General features: G+C 39.8%; 1 protein-coding gene across 5 annotated transcripts; it reads left to right on the plus strand.

The window, feature by feature from the left end:
* The first annotated feature begins 1,547 nt into the window (after window positions 1–1,547).
* Window positions 1,548–15,617, plus strand: LOC119913163. Of its 5 annotated transcripts, none has more exons than XM_038732512.1 (5): window positions 1,548–3,513; window positions 8,502–9,517; window positions 10,323–10,585; window positions 10,958–11,067; window positions 14,068–15,617. In XM_038732512.1, the coding sequence occupies exons 2-5, from the start codon at window positions 8,817–8,819 to the stop codon at window positions 14,719–14,721; spliced, it is 1,728 nt and encodes a 575-aa protein (XP_038588440.1). In that variant the 5' UTR covers window positions 1,548–3,513; window positions 8,502–8,816; the 3' UTR covers window positions 14,722–15,617. The 5 variants fall into 5 exon arrangements, with proteins under 5 accessions (XP_038588440.1, XP_038588439.1, XP_038588443.1 ...); XM_038732511.1 differs by lacking the exon at window positions 1,548–3,513 and adding an exon at window positions 5,293–5,717; XM_038732515.1 differs by lacking the exons at window positions 1,548–3,513; window positions 14,068–15,617 and adding exons at window positions 5,307–5,717; window positions 12,997–13,541.
* The last annotated feature ends 2,174 nt before the right edge of the window (window positions 15,618–17,791 follow it).

The raw sequence follows: 17,791 nt of genomic DNA on the forward strand, positions 1-17,791 counted from the left end.
GCAGCCATTTCCAAAAATCAAAAAGTTCATTTTATTTCTCATAATGTACACTCAGCACCCCATCTTGACAGAAAAAAACAGAAATGTAGAAATTTTTGCAAATTATTAAAAAAGAAAAACTGAAATATCACATGGTCATAAGTATTCAGACCCTTTGCCGTGACACTCATATTTAACTCAGGTGCTGTCTTTTCTTCTGATCATCCTTGAGATGGTTCTACACCTTCATTTGAGTCCAGCTGTGTTTGATTATACTGATTGGACTTGATTAGGGAAAGCCACACACCTGTCTATATAAGACCTTACAGCTCACAGTGCATGTCAGAGCAAATGAGAATCATGAGGTCAAAGGAACTGCCTGAAGAGCTCAGAGACAGAATTGTGGCAAGGCACAGACTGGCCAAGGTACAAAAAATTTCTGCTGCACTTAAGGTTCCTAAGAGCACAGTGGCCTCCATAATCCTCAAATGGAAGACGTTTGGGACGACCAGAACCCTTCCTAGAGCTGGCCGTCCGCCAAACTGAGCTATCGGGGGAGAAGAGCCTTGGTGAGAGAGGTAAAGAAGAACCCAAAGGTCACTGTGGCTGAGCTCCAGAGATGCAGTCGGGAGATGGGAGAAAGTTGTAGTAAGTCAACCATCACTGCAGCAATCCACCAGTCGGGGCTTTATGGCAGAGTGGCCCGACGGAAGCCTCTCCTCAGTGCAAGACACATGAAGCCCGCATGGAGTTTGCTAAAAAACACCTGAAGGACTCCAAGATGGTGATAAATAAGATCCTCTGGTCTGATGAGACCAAGATAGAACTTTTTGGCCTTAATTCTAAGCGGTATGTGTGGAGAAAACCAGGCACTGCTCATCACCTGTCCAATACAGTCTCAACAGTGAAGCATGGTGGTGGCAGCATCATGCTGTGGGGGTGTTTTTCAGCTGCAGGGACAGGACGACTGGTTGCAATCGAGGGAAAGATGAATGCGGCCAAGTACAGGGATATCCTGGACGAAAACCTTTTCCAGAGTGCTCTGGACCTCAGACTGGGCCGAAGGTTTACCTTCCAACAAGACAATGACCCTAAGCACACCGCTAAAATAACGAAGGTGGCTTCACAACAACTCCGTGGCTGTTCTTGAATGGCCCAGCCAGAGCCCTGACTTAAACCCAATTGAGCATCTCTGGAGAGACCTGAAAATGGCTGTCCACCAACGTTTACCATCCAACCTGACAGAACTGGAGAGGATCTGCAAGGAGGAATGGCAGAGGTACCCAAATCCAGATGTGAAAAACTTGTTGCATCTTTCCCAAACGACTCATGGCTGTATTAGATCAAAAGGGTGCTTCTACTAAATACTGAGCAAAGGGTCTGAATACTTATGACCATGTGATATTTCAGTTTTTCTTTTTTAATAATTTGCAAAATTTCTACATTTCTGTTTGTTTCTGTCAAGATGGGGTGCTGAGTGTACATTACTGAGAAATAAAATGAACTCTTTTGATTTTTGGAAAATGGCTGCAATGAAACAAAGAGTGAAAAATTTAAAGGGGTCTGAATACTTTCCGTACCCACTGTATGTATTGATCACAACCTGATAAAGGTAGCACTGAAACATTGTGTCAATGCATATAGCTTGGTTTTTTTTTGCCAGTTAGACAGAGTGCAGGAGTTTTCTTTGTAACTTTTGACCTGTCTATCCCCCTCTGACGCACCTGTCTCTCCCTTTAGAGGGTGGTGGGAATGAGGAGTTCATATAAACAGCTCAGGCAAACACTTGTCTGTCTGTGAATTTTATTCAAGTCTTCTGCAGAAGGAACTCTCTGGGACACACACGCATCAGAGTATCATCCGAGTGAGCTGCAGTGTCTCAGCACATGCAGGTTTTAACCTAATCTCATCAAGGGAACATGTCTGAGTGCTCCCTAGGGGACACTCAATCTGGATTTATCGTAAGACAATCATGCCCAGGTACATGTGGTGAACCACTTAAAGTCATGACCCCCCTGGACACCTCATAAAGCATCACGCACATTTATTCTTCCATTGACCCCATACCCAAGAGACCAGAGGCCCCCAATGAGTGAGATTAGTTACATGGCAGTGTTTGGAGATGGGTTTTCATGGAATTCCCATTACAAAGGTGCAAAGTAATTAACAGTTCTGATTACATTCAATTCTTATAAGGATCAGATGCTGATGTTCGACAACAGGGCCTGGCTCGCAATCTCCTATATATTTTACCCAAAAGGTGTTGATAAGGTTAAGGTCCGGACTCTGTGCAGGCCAGTGAAGTTCTTCCATACCAAATTGGGAAAAGCATTTCTTTATGAAGTGGGCTTTGTGCATGGGGACATTTTCAGTTTGTTTCAAACAGGAAAAGGGTCAAACACAAACTGTGGGGAGAACTATTATCTAAAATTGTATGCTGTAGCATTTTGATTCCCCTTAAGAAAGACAACACCTTGGGAAAAAAACAGCCCCTACCAAAAGCACTGGGATAGGGGTGCCCCAATACTTTTGTCCATAAAGTGTGTATCAGAAGTTGGTAAACTAGGATTCTTATTATTATGTACTTACCACTGAGATCCACTAGACGCCACCATTCTCTCAGGCAGTGAGCCAGAGGACACCACCAACACATTTCAGAATGCTTTTCATTACATGAGTAACTTTATTCCCCAAAAGACGATATATCTTTCTACTGTTGCATCTTATAAAGTTGAAGCTCTTCTTTCCATACATGGCACAAATTCTAACTCATACAGATTTATAAATATTAATGTTGCTGGGAGAGTGCATTGTGCTGGCGCTCAAGTCATTTCACTTCAAAAAGAGGTTTCATAGGCAGAGGGAAATGTTTACATGCCAAGGCAAGTGTGACATAAAAAAGAACAGCAAAATGTACCTAGAATAATTGTGATTTTGCTCTTAGAAATGTATATTAGGCTACATAATATTAAATCATATTATTAATACACAATTAATATTACAACACTGCAAATTTCGCATCGTTCATTAAGTTCATATCTGTGGCCTAAAATGAAGCAAAAGGTGAACAGGTGTTCATCTGATTTTTGGATTTGGGACTTTCCACGCTGCTGCTGTGCAACCATATATCACCCTGCTCACAGAAATCCTGCCTGCATACTCTGTGAATCCAGTGAGAAGCTTTGAATTCCATTTTTTAAACAGTGTATAAGAAGAAACACTGCAATGCAGCAGACGTGGGAACCCCTTTTTATATTGTTTAGCAAAAAAAAATAGGCCTACCCTGGGAGGCGGGGCAGGTACATCTATGTTTATTAAAGTAACGGTGGAAAACTTACATAAATGGCAAGGCGGGCAGTCCATACGGCAAAATAAATCCATAATACAGAAACCAAAAGAAAAGCAATAATCCAAGCAGGGAAGGCTGGCGACAAAAACAAAACACAAAAATCCACAAAGACAGGCACGGAAAGCAAAAGTTTAGACAAGACACAAGAGGACACTTCAAAATAAGGAAGAAAAAGACTTCAAAGAGTGAGTAGCCACAAGACTGAAACATGAAAAATTTGCTTATGTACACAGGAGCTGATTTCGTTTGGTGACATGTATGTCTGTGAAAAGTCAGTGTTATTAGATTCAAGAAGTTTATTGTCATATGCACAGTAACGTCACAACTGTTTAAACCATACAAAAAAAAGCATGTAATTATGTTGATATATATAAATATAAATATATAAAAACAATAAACAACAATACATACAGACTTACAATAAAATTAGGTGCAGCAGAGGGAGTTAAGTGGAAACAAAATCCTGAGCGTTGTTGTGAGAATGAGATAAATGTGAAGAAAAAGACCCTGGTCCTGGTTAAACAGTTTGACTGCCTGACACATATACTCCATTATAGTAAGTGTTTTGCCTTTGTTTTCATGAGAGATAATCATTACCTACTTAAGTCATATTGTGAAAATACAATTTGAAGAAGGAAATATTGTTAAACTACTGTTTTATTTCTTTAATAAGTTTTGTGTCTCTACAGCCCAAGGGCGTCACTGTGTGTTGAAAAGCAGTGGGGACGTAAGGGCTCAGATTAGGGGTGTGATGATACACTTCGGTCACGAGACATGACGATGCAGGAGAACGAGACAAAAAGATTTTTAACACTATTTGAAGAAAAAGGAAATGCTGAAATACATGAGCGGCGGTCTGGGTCCCCCGATTGGATCATTGGAGCATTTAACACTTAATTTCCGGCATACTGGAGACATTTTCTGCTCCAATTTATGGTGGAAACATCTTAATTTATGTAAAGGGAAACAAAACAATTCAGCTTGTAGGTGATACTTGTTGTTATATAAAAATATAACAAAATAAAATGTAGTAATCAGAAGCTTGTTTATTTAACTAGTTACTTTGGGGGGCAATGCACATTTGTTTCTTCTATGTTAAATTTGCATTGCATGTTTTCTTATTTTGCAAATAAACCTTTCTCAAAGCATTTTCATTTGTTATCTAACATTTCTTGGTGCAAGCTATTTTTCAGGACATTTTTAACAAATGCTTCCAAATGCGGTGGGGACATGTTCGCAGCGTCCCCAGTGTAAATTACACTTCTGCTACAGTCTCTTGTGCCCTGACCTTTGCCCTGCCTCTTGAGACCTTTGGTTGTACATGATCAAATTTCTGATGAGATGCTAGTTTCCTGTAAAAGAGGAAGCTAAGGTCCGCTTTTGCTGGAAACTGAAATCTCAAGAACAAACAAACAAGGCGCCCCTTATGACACACGAGCGTATATCTCGCCCTCATGAGGGGAAGTGTGAAAAGAAGTTTGAAGAAAAGTGAAGGTCAAGAGTTTTACTTCACTTTAATTTTTAAGTAAAACTTGTCTTTTGTAATGGTGTTTCCTGTATGCATTCCCTGTTGACATCAAAATAAATATTTTGATCAGTAAAAAAGGCCCTATTTTTTAATGTGACACCAACCATTGTGAAAAGGCCAGCGAGACTGCAAGTGGAGTGAGTGTTATCATAAATTGGGTTAATGTCAGTTATAATCTTTGTGTGATGCATTTAAGATTTATAAGAGAAGAAATGCAAAAAACAAAGTTGTTTTGCTTTAAAACTGTGGCCTACTATATCTGGACTTTTTTTGAAATTTGAAATTTGAAAAGATTATATTAACATAGTTTTCTACATGATGTTTGTATTATTTATTTGATATTAACTTGTGAACTGGAGCAAAGGGGTGTTGCAACTACTGGACAGGAGGAGTAACCACCCATAAAATGAGAAGTATGACCTAAGAATGTAAAGATCAATCAATGTGATGATCAAGTTCTGGTAGCCAATGAGCGTTTCAGAAATGGTTTCTGTCCTTTTCTTTGTTTAAGTTGCTGACCCTAGAGCTCCGGGGAAGTTGATGTAGTAGATTTTTAGCAGACCTTGTTGGTTAGACTTAGGCGATTTTTAATATTGCTTTGCTCTTCATTCTTTTAAAAATTTAGATTATTGCTCTCTGGTAGGGAGATGGGGAGATTTAGGTCCTTTTTAACAAGGGTGATTTTACCAATTGCCCACAGGAACCGGTAAGAGCTCAGGTAGCGTAGAGGATTTTGTGAGAACTTTAAAACCCTTTTTTGCATTTTTTGACAATACATACGTTTCGCTTTTGGTGGACATCAGAGAAAAACTAAAATGCCTTTTCTCCTTTTGTCTTCATTTCTTCCCCCATTCTGGACTGGTAAGTCAGTATTCTTTTACTTTTACATCCACACTGCCTACACCTACACACCTCATTACAGATAAACAGTAAATTGGCCGCATTTTGTTAAAGGAACTCATTACAGATTATGTTCAGTGCCCCACTGTCTGGAATCTGCCAGTGAGAGGATGGAAGATGGCTGATGATTTTATCTGGCAGAGCAAAGTGCTCGGCACTGACGAGAAAAGTGTTTTGTCAGATAAGAAATGTGTTGCCGAGTTTGCTTTAGATGGTGATAAAACTGCAATTGCTAGAGTGGCTGACATGGAACTGAAACCAGTTTTTAAGATCAACACCAGTCAGTCAGACAACGAACAGGAGCCATCATGATGTTTTAAGTTGAAGAAGAACGGGTAAACAAGTGATGATAATTAATGATGTGGATAACGTAAATTTATATTCCAGTTTTAAAGCAGAAATATGTTTTACTTTGACAAATTTGACAAAGAGAATATAAAGATCAACATATATGACAAGTGCATTGATTCTGACATTTGTATTGACTGAGTGTGTATTTTAATTTCAGGATTTAGTCATTTTGTGACAATATTTTTAACTTGCTACTGAATTTTTGAGAGTGCAGTGCTTTGATGTGGGACAGAGTAAGCTGTGTTAAGGTTAGCCATATATGAATGTGCTCTGTGGAAAGCAGGAAGCTGAACATGCTCTGTCTGTAGGCCAATCTCATCATACCTTGTTTGAATGACAACAGAACCTAACCTGTCGTGTTCTTCACATCTGCGGACCCTTCTCTTTAACGTTAGCTTAGTGTAGCATAGGCCCTTTCACTCTTGAAAGAACACACAGAGACTCCCTTGTGAAAAACTGTGACATCTTTTCTTCTTGTGTAAGACTTGACTGCCACAGACACACACGTACAATATTGGATGTCTGTTAGTGTTTCTTCCTCTTCCTGATTTGGTGAGTAATTCCACACTGCTACACTCAGAATTACCACCACCATCCTGGGACTAGACTCTAGTGATCAGGTGGACCAGAACCTGTGTTAGATCAGGTGCCCTACCAAGGACTCGCTACAACACAGAGATGGGAAATGAAGTACACATAAACACACATGGAAGGATTTAACAAAACAAAATATACAAAACCCCAATCCATAAAATAAAACTTTTTCCTGATTGATCTAGGGTCAGGTTACTTCCGGCCACAAATGTGGAGATCATTAGAGGGGATCTGACCTTCTGTTATTGGTAAGGGGAGGTAGATGCTGCACATTCATGTGTGGACCCAGATGAAAGCACTTGTGTGCTTGTGTGTGTATGTGCGTGTGTGTGTGTGTGTGTGTGTGTGTGTGTGTGTGTGTGTGTGTATGCAGACTTCTCTCTCACTCTGTTTCCTGAAATGTCAGCCTAACCTCAGTGAGGCAGAACAAACGAAGGAGTGTGGTAACATGCTGCAGCATTACACCACCAAATTCTGTGCAAACTTGGATTGCCATAAATCTGGTCATACGGAGACCACTGTGTTCTACATGAAGGTCGCTACGATGTGACACGATCACGAGAGTAAAGATATTTCAAAAAAGTGAAGAAAGAGGTGGGAACAGAGCGATGGAGTGATGTTTAATCATGTTGTAATTGTATATAGGACACAGCCTTTTAGTGTTGAGTTCAGTTACTCTGCAGACTAACTCAGGTTTTTGTTTATCTAAGACCCTAAAAGCTTCTTCTGTTTCTTGCAAAGATTATTAGACACTATGCATCTGTTCTGATCTTATCTTTTGTGGGAGGGAAGTGAAGTGTATTCTTGCCTATTTTCTTCATATCAACATGTTCACCACATATAAGGAGTTTAAAATATTATTAGGGGCCTTAATAAAATGTGAATTTCTGTAAGAGTAGCCACTGTGTGGCAGAATAATGATAACACATATAGCTTTAAGGAAGAAATACAATAAACTGCACAGTAACACTCTGTTCTCACACTCACACTGTTTATTAGTTTGTGCTGATAATAATAGCAATTATTTTGGTTTTGGTATCCAAACATTACCTTATTGGACGTAACATAACAGACTCATTATAGGACGTCTGTGGGCAAGATGATATATAACAGTGATGAGACATTAGGACAAATATGTTGTCATAAATACAAACTGTCCTCACTTAACTTGATGCAACATCACAAAATATTAATAGGAATAACAATTCCGGTCTGTTTCTTCAAAATAAAAGTTCCTAGATACACAACATAGAAATGCTAATCACAATTAAATAGTTATATGTCAATGAAGACTCCAGCTATCGATTATTTTAATAATTGTTTAATCTTTAAAATTATCTAATAATTCTCAATTATTCAAGTAATGGTTACATTTTTAAAAATAGCTACTAAAATTTCTGGGAACTCAAGGTTAAATCATTAGTTGATTATGAGAATAGTCCCTGATCCATTATCTGTTAATTGAGAACTAACCATTAATTTCAGCTCTAGTGTGAATAATTCTACTAATAATAATTGTTTGGGGGGTTTTCTTTTTTGTCTTTTTTTTTTTTTCTTTTTACAATTTTAACAATACAATACTGGTCATTTCTTAAATGGGTTGTGATTTTCAAAATAATGTTGATAAAAGAAACAGCTCACATGACATACTGGCCATTAATAAAAGAACAGGAAGTGAAATGAACCTGTATCTAACAGAACCAACTCAAGACCTTTCAGATGATGGATGCTACCCATCAAAGAAACTGCAGTACAGTCCAATTCAATGACACCTTCCTTTGTTTTTCTTTTACCTTTCAGATTTGAATTGTTATCAAAGAATTGCGACCCTTCTCGACGCTCCTGCCTCCTTGCAGCTGGCTCAACTGTCAGTTAGCACTAATGCGGATAAACAACGCTAATGCTGCTGGCAGCTGATCTGCAACCTTTACGGCCAACTCCAACACACCTGCTCCCTACATACCTACACCACCCCCTATCTGGCTGCTTCGGCCATCAATCTCTTTAACAATCCCTGCATAATGCAAATGCCTCTGGGTCCCAAAGTTCAACCCAGGGACAGTGTGGAGTGCCCAGTTTAAAGACAAAGAAGTGACTCCTGCCAACCCTGGGGGAATGCTTCTGTCGCTGATGTCTCAGTCAATGAGCTACAGGCCTGAACAGAGTAGGACCATAATGAACAACGACTTAGAGAAGTCCACAGACATGCACATTAGCAGAACCAGAGAAGAGGAGGTGCTTCTCTGCAAACCAATGCATCAGTCGATAGACCAGGGCACTCGCTCTACCAGCACTCAAAGGGATGAGTTTCTCTCCTCAGGCACAGGGAAGGCCTCCCACCCACGCTCCTCAAGCTCTGCCTCTCTAGCACATAGACACACAGATATTGAAAGTGGAAGTAGCTCTTTGGACTGGTCGTCAAACTACAAAATTCCAACTGTTGATGACTCTAAATTTTGTCCATCATCTGCTTCGTCTAACTGTGCAAGCAGTGGTGCCTCTGAATTAGCTGCTAACATCCTTCTGCAATTTGGACTTGAAAAACAGGACTTGGACTATCTCATTTCCCTCCCCGAAGACCAGATTACTCCTGATAACCTGCCACTCATCTTGCACCAAATACACAATCAGAAGGCCAAGAGTGCTACAACAGCAGTTCAGTCAGTACCCTACCCCGAACCCCAACCCAACAGAAGCGTGAGTGGAACAGACAGTCACAGTTCGAGTACTTCTGGGGGGACAGGGATGTGCCGGGAGGAAACAGCTGTTCTCCAGCCGAGTAAAGTGATTGACTATGGACGATCAACTTCTTCAAGGTATCTCCTATGGTTTTTCCACAGTTACAGTTACAGCAGAACCCGTACATTTCCTCAATATTATTTGACTTTAGAAGCATTGCCCAAACATAACTGCTTTATGACCACTTGCCTCAACACCGACACCGTTGGCTTTTATTGTCAAAATGTTACAGATTGTCAGGGATATCAAAATTGTCACAGACACCCAAAGTGGAACGCTAGATAGTGCTCGGGACCAGGTAAATTTCTTAAATTGGGTAGACACTGTGATTCTATAGATCTGACACATTGTGTTAACTCACACTACATGTTTTATTTGGCCTTATTGCACAGTCAGAACCTGCCTCTTTTATGCTCACACTTAATGGGTCAACTGACCGAACACAATGTGAAGCTCGCACTGAGCAGAAGCTAAAGTAACAATTCCAAACAAGATGGCTGCTTCCTCAGTGCTGACAAAAAGAGAGAAAGATAGCGCTACTTTTATGAACAAAAAGTAAGAATATATATATGATAAATATTTAAATATTAAAACAAACTACAGTTAATGACAGATTTTTTTTGATTGTAGCCATGAGGGAAATCGGATCGTGCAACTTCTCAAACTGCATAACAGTTCATGCGTACCAGAAATCCAATTGCCTGAGAGCCAGATTGTTGATCGTTTAGGTTATTTAACCCTTGTGCATTGTGGAAATTGCTCCTGTCGCCACCATGGCTTGGTGGGTAGAATGAAGAGGTAGTTCGATAACACTCACACACAAAATTCCATTTTTAAATTATCATTAGTTTAATTGGACACTTATTTCGTCCCAACTTTCAGGTCTCGTTTTCACTCCCCATTGTATGACCGTCCGACCTTCTCCCGCTATCGGTCACATTCAAGAAACCCTGATAGACAAACGTCACAGAGGATGAGAGATGAGAAACAGTCCTCGCCAAGGAGGAATGACGACAGACAAGCATTTCCAAGGAGTAGCCGTGAGAGACGATCGCCACCATGGAGGAACCATGAGAGGCAATCGTCTACAATGGGTTCATCCCCTCGACGAAAGAAGTCAAGCAGTAGTGAGATGCTGAATGCACGTAAGCAAAGACCATTTCAAGATCTGCAGTTTAGGGCTGGAACCAAAGATTGTTTTCATTACTGATTACTTACTAGTTTGCAAAACTCAAAAATATTCAGTTTGCCACTCAGAGACCAGCAAATGTTCACATTTTGAAAAGCTGCAACCAGAGAAGGTTGGCATTTTCTTATAAAAATAATTTAAATCAATTAATCAGTTGTCAGTATTGTCACCAGTTATTTGTCTGTTAGTCTAATACATCAATAAATATAAAAATGTTACAAAATCAAACGCATAATATAACTCTTCATTTTTAAAACTTACAATGGAGGCTTTCTATGAGACTTTACCAATTTTGTCTGACACTCATCTTTCATCTTTGTCCCTCTAGCTGTTTTCAAACAGTCTGACCTGGAGGCCGGGGTTAAAGCTCTGGTTCCTACCTTATGGGAAGAGCTACACAAGATGAATACCCCCTTATCATCATCCTCATCTTCCAAAGTATGAAATACTTCCTCATCTCTACATTCTGCAGGAGGAAATATATCAGAAATCTGAAAATTATACATATGAAGCAAAAAAACATGTTTCATGAAAGATGACAATAAAGGGTCAATAAATTGGCCCGTTATTGAGCAAAATCCCTACAGCAGGCAGCTGCGAAACTGGCTACAATATAATCATCCAGGGTAAATGTCCACCCTTATGTACATCCATTAACTAAAAGTGCTTGTTTCTGCCACTGTCAGGCTCAGATAGTTATTATAAGTGTCTGTCACCCTTCATGGGAAACCTTGCAAATTCAAGGAATAATAAGAGCATAATTTGTTACTCTATATGGGGTTTGAGAAAAGCCACTAAGTTTCTAGTAGCCAAAGGGAGAATCCACAGAACAGATGAACTAGGACTGGAACTGATGCCTGGACCTCAGGTTGCTTGAAATATAGTTATCCTAAAATCCCCCGTCATAGCTCCAACCTGGTTTGGATACTTTTCAGCAATCAGTATGGAAACCACACACATCTTCTTTGTCCAGGGTGTGTTTCTTCTGTGATTTAATTATGTATAGTGTTATTCTATTTGGTGCTATACAGTATATACTGAATGTGATTGAGTCTAGCTTTTAGACGTGCACTAATTCTGTGGTATAGCCACACCTATGGGAAGGACATGATTATTTAGTCAATAACTCACACCTGAGTTAACTTGATGCCTCTGTACCTGATGAGGGGTCAACCTGGTACTCTTGTTAAATTAATGAAAAAACGTTTTTGAAAGGGAGCAGTCTACAGTGTTGTGAAACAGCTGGATACTGTCCAGAACATGTGCTGTCTTATTCCTAGACCATTACACAAAGGAGAGACGGGCCTTACTATGACTCTGCCTCTGTCCCTGAAACATATAGGCCCACTGGAAGACAAGAGAACATGGTGTTGTGTATCCACAAATTGTAAATTGTTAAAAAACAAAATAAACCTTAATTCAGTATTCTAATATTTAAATATACTGCAAAGATGAGTATGTACCACAAAGTTTGACAGAAAATTTAGCAAGAGAAAATTTTTTGGGATTATTATTCATTTTATTTTTTTATTTTCACCCTTTAATGAATCATCTCAGAAGATAATATTGTTTGTACTAAAATTTTATAAACTTATGTTGCTGTGTGGTTGCTAAAATGCATTTCTTAATCAACATTATAATAGTGTTGTATAATCAGAATGTTTTGTGAGACTATGCTTTAGGACTGAAATGCATTTTTTCTTTGGCTCTTATTCTTTCCTTACTCTTTATCAGGGGCGGTTTGTTCATTTGGGCGATCGGGCGACGCACCACCAAACAGGGAAAGGCAGGGGATTTTTCTCACACTTTTCTACCACACAGTTAGCTGTGACCGCCCTAATCTCTCTCACAGAATTTCATGTTAAGGCATTTTATTTTTTACTGCGGGAGCTGCAATGCAGTCTCTATGGGTTACAGGGAGCTCGCGCTTACGTGTTTACGTCATGCGCCCAGCAGCAGAGCTACGCTTCTGCCACCTGAAAACGACTCGGCACTGCAGTCCATCAGCTTATTGCTCTCACTACGATCTCACTACGATCAGCTGCAGTTTCAACAAAACATACGTTCAGGCTGAAAATGCGCGATTTTACCAGCGGTGAGTAAGACATAGTAAAAATAAGTAATTTAAATTGTTAAGCTAGCCACTAGCCACTAGGCTAATTTATGCTGTGTAAAATGCCATAGGCTAAAATTGTGACTGTAAAAAAAATATAAAAGCTTGATAGTTATTTGTCTTAGTAACAATTGTGATTGTGAATTGTTACTAAGACATGTTTTCTGTGTGGTAGTGGAGTCAATTTAAAGTTTACTTTACTGCACTTAACTAGTAACAATTATTTATGTGTTGTTTTTTTCTTTTATTGCCAGAAACAACGGAAGAATGAGGAGGTAGCATGATGTGGCCATCACTTGCATCTTTGTCAGAGGAGGATAAAAAAAAAGAAGAAGGAAAGCAACACAGAGAATAAACCAGATGATAGAATATACCTTTTATATTTCCCCTTACTTGCCTTATGTGTAAATACAGAAGAAGATTTGGAGATCAGCACATACCCCATCGTTACTGTGTGATTACGAGCATGGGAGAACAGTAGATACTTAATACAGCCCACAGTCCTGTAACTACAGGATAACAAGTGGAGAACATTCAAGATTTTTACAACTCTCTACTTGCCTTATTAATCTTGTGTAATGTAAAGAATGAAAATAAATACTAGGTTCATCTGTATGTTTGATCCACCTTCATATACAATATATGTGGAATTATTACATTACTATAGCCTATTACTTTAGCTGCAATGCAAGATTAACTGTGAATAATTTTATTCATTGCACATTACCAGCCCCAGTGCCACTGCGCTTTATTCTGGATTTTACCTAAATAAAAGGTTTGTCACAGCTACATCAGATGATTGCGAGAGTCATTGTTTTTTTTTTCATTATTACTAAAGTAGTTGCCTTACATCTAAAGGTCTAAAGATCTGGTGATCTTAACTGTGGACTGTTCATTCATTGTAGACACTGACAATGAACTTCTGGATGTAGCTGTTCACAAATACTGTGCAGTATGTAGCCATTAATTAGCACATTTTGACGCCCAAAAGATTTGCCTAGGAGAAACTCAACCGAGTGGTCCGAGTTCTCCGATTCCCGAAAAAGAAGGGGAAGAAGGCGAATCCATTTCAAGGGTTGCAAATGAAAATGCTGTTCTTGCTGAGGCATCTGTCACTGTACGAGCAAAAGAACCTCCAAAAAAGAAAATCGAAATAGGTCATACGATTAGAAAGTTGTTTAAAAGTTTTGATAAGATGAGGATGGAGGTTAGGCAGTTAAAGCAGCTGTGGTGTTACCTTAAGAGCCAGAAAGAAATGTTGATCTCCACCGTGGAAGCCTGTGAAACTAACCCATGTCCAACTCTCTCTGACGGCCTCTGGTCAGGGTACTTGTAGCTCCTGTGGGACTGAGCCTGGTCCGAGTGCTTTGAGTTCTTCTAATCCACACCTAGGAGCAGAACCCATGGCGATCAGCGAAAGTGACCGTAAAGGGACTCCCCATTGCCCAGATCAACGCATCGAAGTCACAAAGAAAATTGTCTTTCTGCAGTTCCTCGACTACGACAACAACAGGATCCAACACCGGTGTTATCCAGATCACAAGATATGGTCCAGGATTTGCTGGTGCAGAGAGGGAGAGATTCCAGAGAGACAAGATGGAAAACTCCCTTCTGTGTCCGTGTGGAACTGGAACACAGGACCCGGTATCCTCAGACAGTCACAACTCCTGTGCACCCAGTACCCACCAGAGCATCACCGGATGAATCGACTGAGGTGTGCACTGCAGATCTACCAACACCCAAGGGGAGCCTGGTGCCTGATCGATTGCATCGACAGAAATGAGGTACTAATTCGGCAGTACGTTCTGACACCCAATCCGGCCATGTTCCAGAGTCAGTCAGAGAGCGTGGACTGTTGGAGAGAGGGGTTATCGGACTTTCCATCAAGACAGTATCCTTTCTTTGCAAGAGAGGGTGTTGTGAGAATGAGAAGTGTGAAGAAAGCGACACAGGTTCTGGTCCTTGGGGGGCCTTCATAGAAACCGTTTGACTGCCTGACACATATATACAAGCCACATGGTAAAATGATGATTTGCCTGTGCTTTAAGACTGATTATTGTTAACTGCTAGGCTCATATTAAATTAAAGTACTAAAATTAAGTTTTAAAGATGTTTTATTTGAAACATTGTTTTATATTTTACTAAGAAGTGTTTCTCTGCAGTGTCTTGTGCCCTGACCTTTGCTTGGCCTCTAGAGACCTTTGGTTGTACATGATCAGGTCTTAGATTAGATGTTGATTTCCAGTAAAGAGGAAGCTAAAGTGCGCTCTAGCTGGAAACTAAATACTCAAAATAAAAAAAAAAAGGCATCCTTTAAGACATACTAGCATATGTCTCGTTCACATGAGGGAAAGTGTGAAAAGAGGTGTGAAGATAAGGGGAAGATCAAGTTTTGCCTCTTAAGTTTATTTAATTTTTCTAGTAAAAATTGTATTTTTAGTAAACTTTAAGACTTGTCTTCTGTAATGATGCATTCCCCGATGACATCAAAATAACTGTTTTGATCAGAAAAAGTGCACCATTTGCTAATGTGACCAACCATTTCTCTCCTTTATGAAGTCAGAAAGACTTGAAATGAGTGTTGTCATAAATTGGTTTAATGTTTATCCTGAATTTGGAGTGATGCATTTAAGACGATTTTTATTTGTGCATGCATTTAAGGTTGTATAAGAGAAGAAATGCTCATTTGTTTTGTGGCTTACTAAATTTGGCCTTTATGCATTGGAAATTTGAAACGATTATATTGACATAATTTGTAGAGACCTGATATGTTTTATTATTTGATTTGATTATATATTTGTGAACTGGAGCAAATCGGCGTTGCAACTACTGGACAGGAGGACCATCTGCCTATTAAAGGAAAAAATAATGCGAAGACAAATATGTGATGATCAAATTCTAGAAGTCAATGAAGGTTTGAAAAATGGGTGAGGCCATTCCTGTCCTTTTCCTTATTTAAGTTGGCCACCCTAGATTTCCGGAGGAGACTTTGGTGGGGCATAAGAAGTACTTTAGGATTTTACCTATTGCCTAAAGGGACCAGTAAAAGTTCAGTGAAGCTTAGAGTGATTTTTGTGAAGACTGCAATGGTTTATAGCTTTTTTGAACATAAATACATTTCTCTTTTGGTAGACATCAGAGAGACACTAATAAGCTTTTCATTTTGTCTCGGTTTTCTTCCCCTCTTCTGGACACCCACTGACTACACCTACACACCCCATTACAGATAAACAGCAAACTGGCTGCATTTTGTTAAAGAAACTCATGACAGATTATGTTCAGTGCCCCACTCTCTGAAACCTGCCAGTGAGAGGAAGAAAGGGGTTGACAGGTTGAGAAAAAAGTCTCAATACTAAAAGACTAACGTCATCATTTAATGAGAATTCACAATATTTTTAAAGAGGTGGTATTATGCTAATTTTCAGGTTCAAAATCTTAATTAGGGGTTGTACCAGAACAGAAATTTTCAAAAAACACCATATTTTTCTCATACTGCACATTGCTGCAGCTCCTCTTTTCACCCTGTGTTGTACGCTCTGCTCTTGAGCTACAGAGTGATGCATCTTACTTACAAAATCTCTGTTGGTAGTTGCACATGCGCAGTTCCCAGGTAAGAACTACTAGCCAATCAGAAGTAGAGAAGGGCGGGTCGTAAGAAACAAGGTAGTGTGATCCAAATCAAAGCCGCTTCAGACTGAGACCATAACCTAGCAGATGGTGTAAGTTACTCAGTCCACAACCACACAACATCATTGTTCTACATCTTACCATAAACCACTACAAAAATCACCATATTTCAACTAAATTTTACATAAAAATTGACACTTGAACAGTCTGTGAAGTTACATTGCCGTGTTTATTTTAAATATAATTCACAACCAATAAAGCATACTTACAGGTTGTGATTGTGAATTTCCAGGCCCAAACAGAGTCGGACTTGCATCGTCTTTTAGGACTAAACGTTGAACTGTTGCCGATGTTCTGATGATCTATGCTGCCTTGCCGAAAAATGCTACCAAATCGATAGAATCGACTCTACTCGGCCCTGCTCCGTTTTCCATTGCACATAGTACCCAGAGATAGTACGTAGCTTGTCATCATAGCGACGCCACACACAACTGCCGCAACGTAATGTTTAATGCGACACACACACCAGCGATCCACACAGCACCTCAAAACTTCTCAGAAGTGGATTTAGTGATGAAATTACATATGAAAACTGTAAAATATAAAATTTTCTGTTGCTGGCCTCTGTCTGGTGCAGCAATGATGATGCAGTGAATAGTGATGATTCTCTCTGACCAATCAGTAGTCTGCTGTGTTTTCACGTCACATTTTAGTATCGCTTCAGCTCGCTTGGAACCTCAACGGAGGTTATATGAAAAAAAGTACAGGTACAATTTTTGCACAATGGAAAACCAAACAAAGGTGAGTCGAGCTGGTACTGTGCAGTGGAAAAGGGGCTTAACTAAAATCAAAGGGCCTCCGCTCAGACTAGCTTGATTTGAGGGCGTGCCCGACCCCGCTAGCTGCTTGGCAAGCTTTATGACGCGTTTTCATTGTGACATCACAGTGAAGGAAGGGAAACGAGCTGTTTTAAAGCAGTTCAGAGCAGTGCTTTCTGTGGGAGGTGGGAACTCCCTTTGGGCTGAGCTTTGGGCTTTTTCACTTTGCAAACCTGTTACATACACAAAAAAGAGATATAACTCAATAAAGGAGAGGGAAAAGCCAAAAAAAAAAAGAAGCATAATACCACCTCTTTAAGTCTACCTGCCCTATACTTACTGTGCATTACGTTATTGCTCTGCTGGTATCTCCCATAGACCATTTGACCAACACAGTTTGGGACTGCACACTGCATGTGAAACCAGTTTTTAGATGTTTATATTGCAAAACTCTACCAGCTACGTTACTACTCGTTACTGTCAGAACTGTCTGGACTTACAGCACGAGGTGCGCTTGATTACTATCGCCTTGTCACATTAGCTGGGCAGAGTTGATTCGCGATGAGTGGAAAACTTTCTCTTGAGGCGACATGTCGCGCCTTGG

The sequence above is a fragment of the Micropterus salmoides genome, unplaced genomic scaffold (assembly GCF_014851395.1).
Source record: "Micropterus salmoides isolate LMB-PRFRI ecotype aquatic unplaced genomic scaffold, ASM1485139v1 Ms_hic_scaffold_2, whole genome shotgun sequence".
Taxonomy (NCBI): Eukaryota; Metazoa; Chordata; class Actinopteri; order Centrarchiformes; family Centrarchidae; genus Micropterus; species Micropterus salmoides.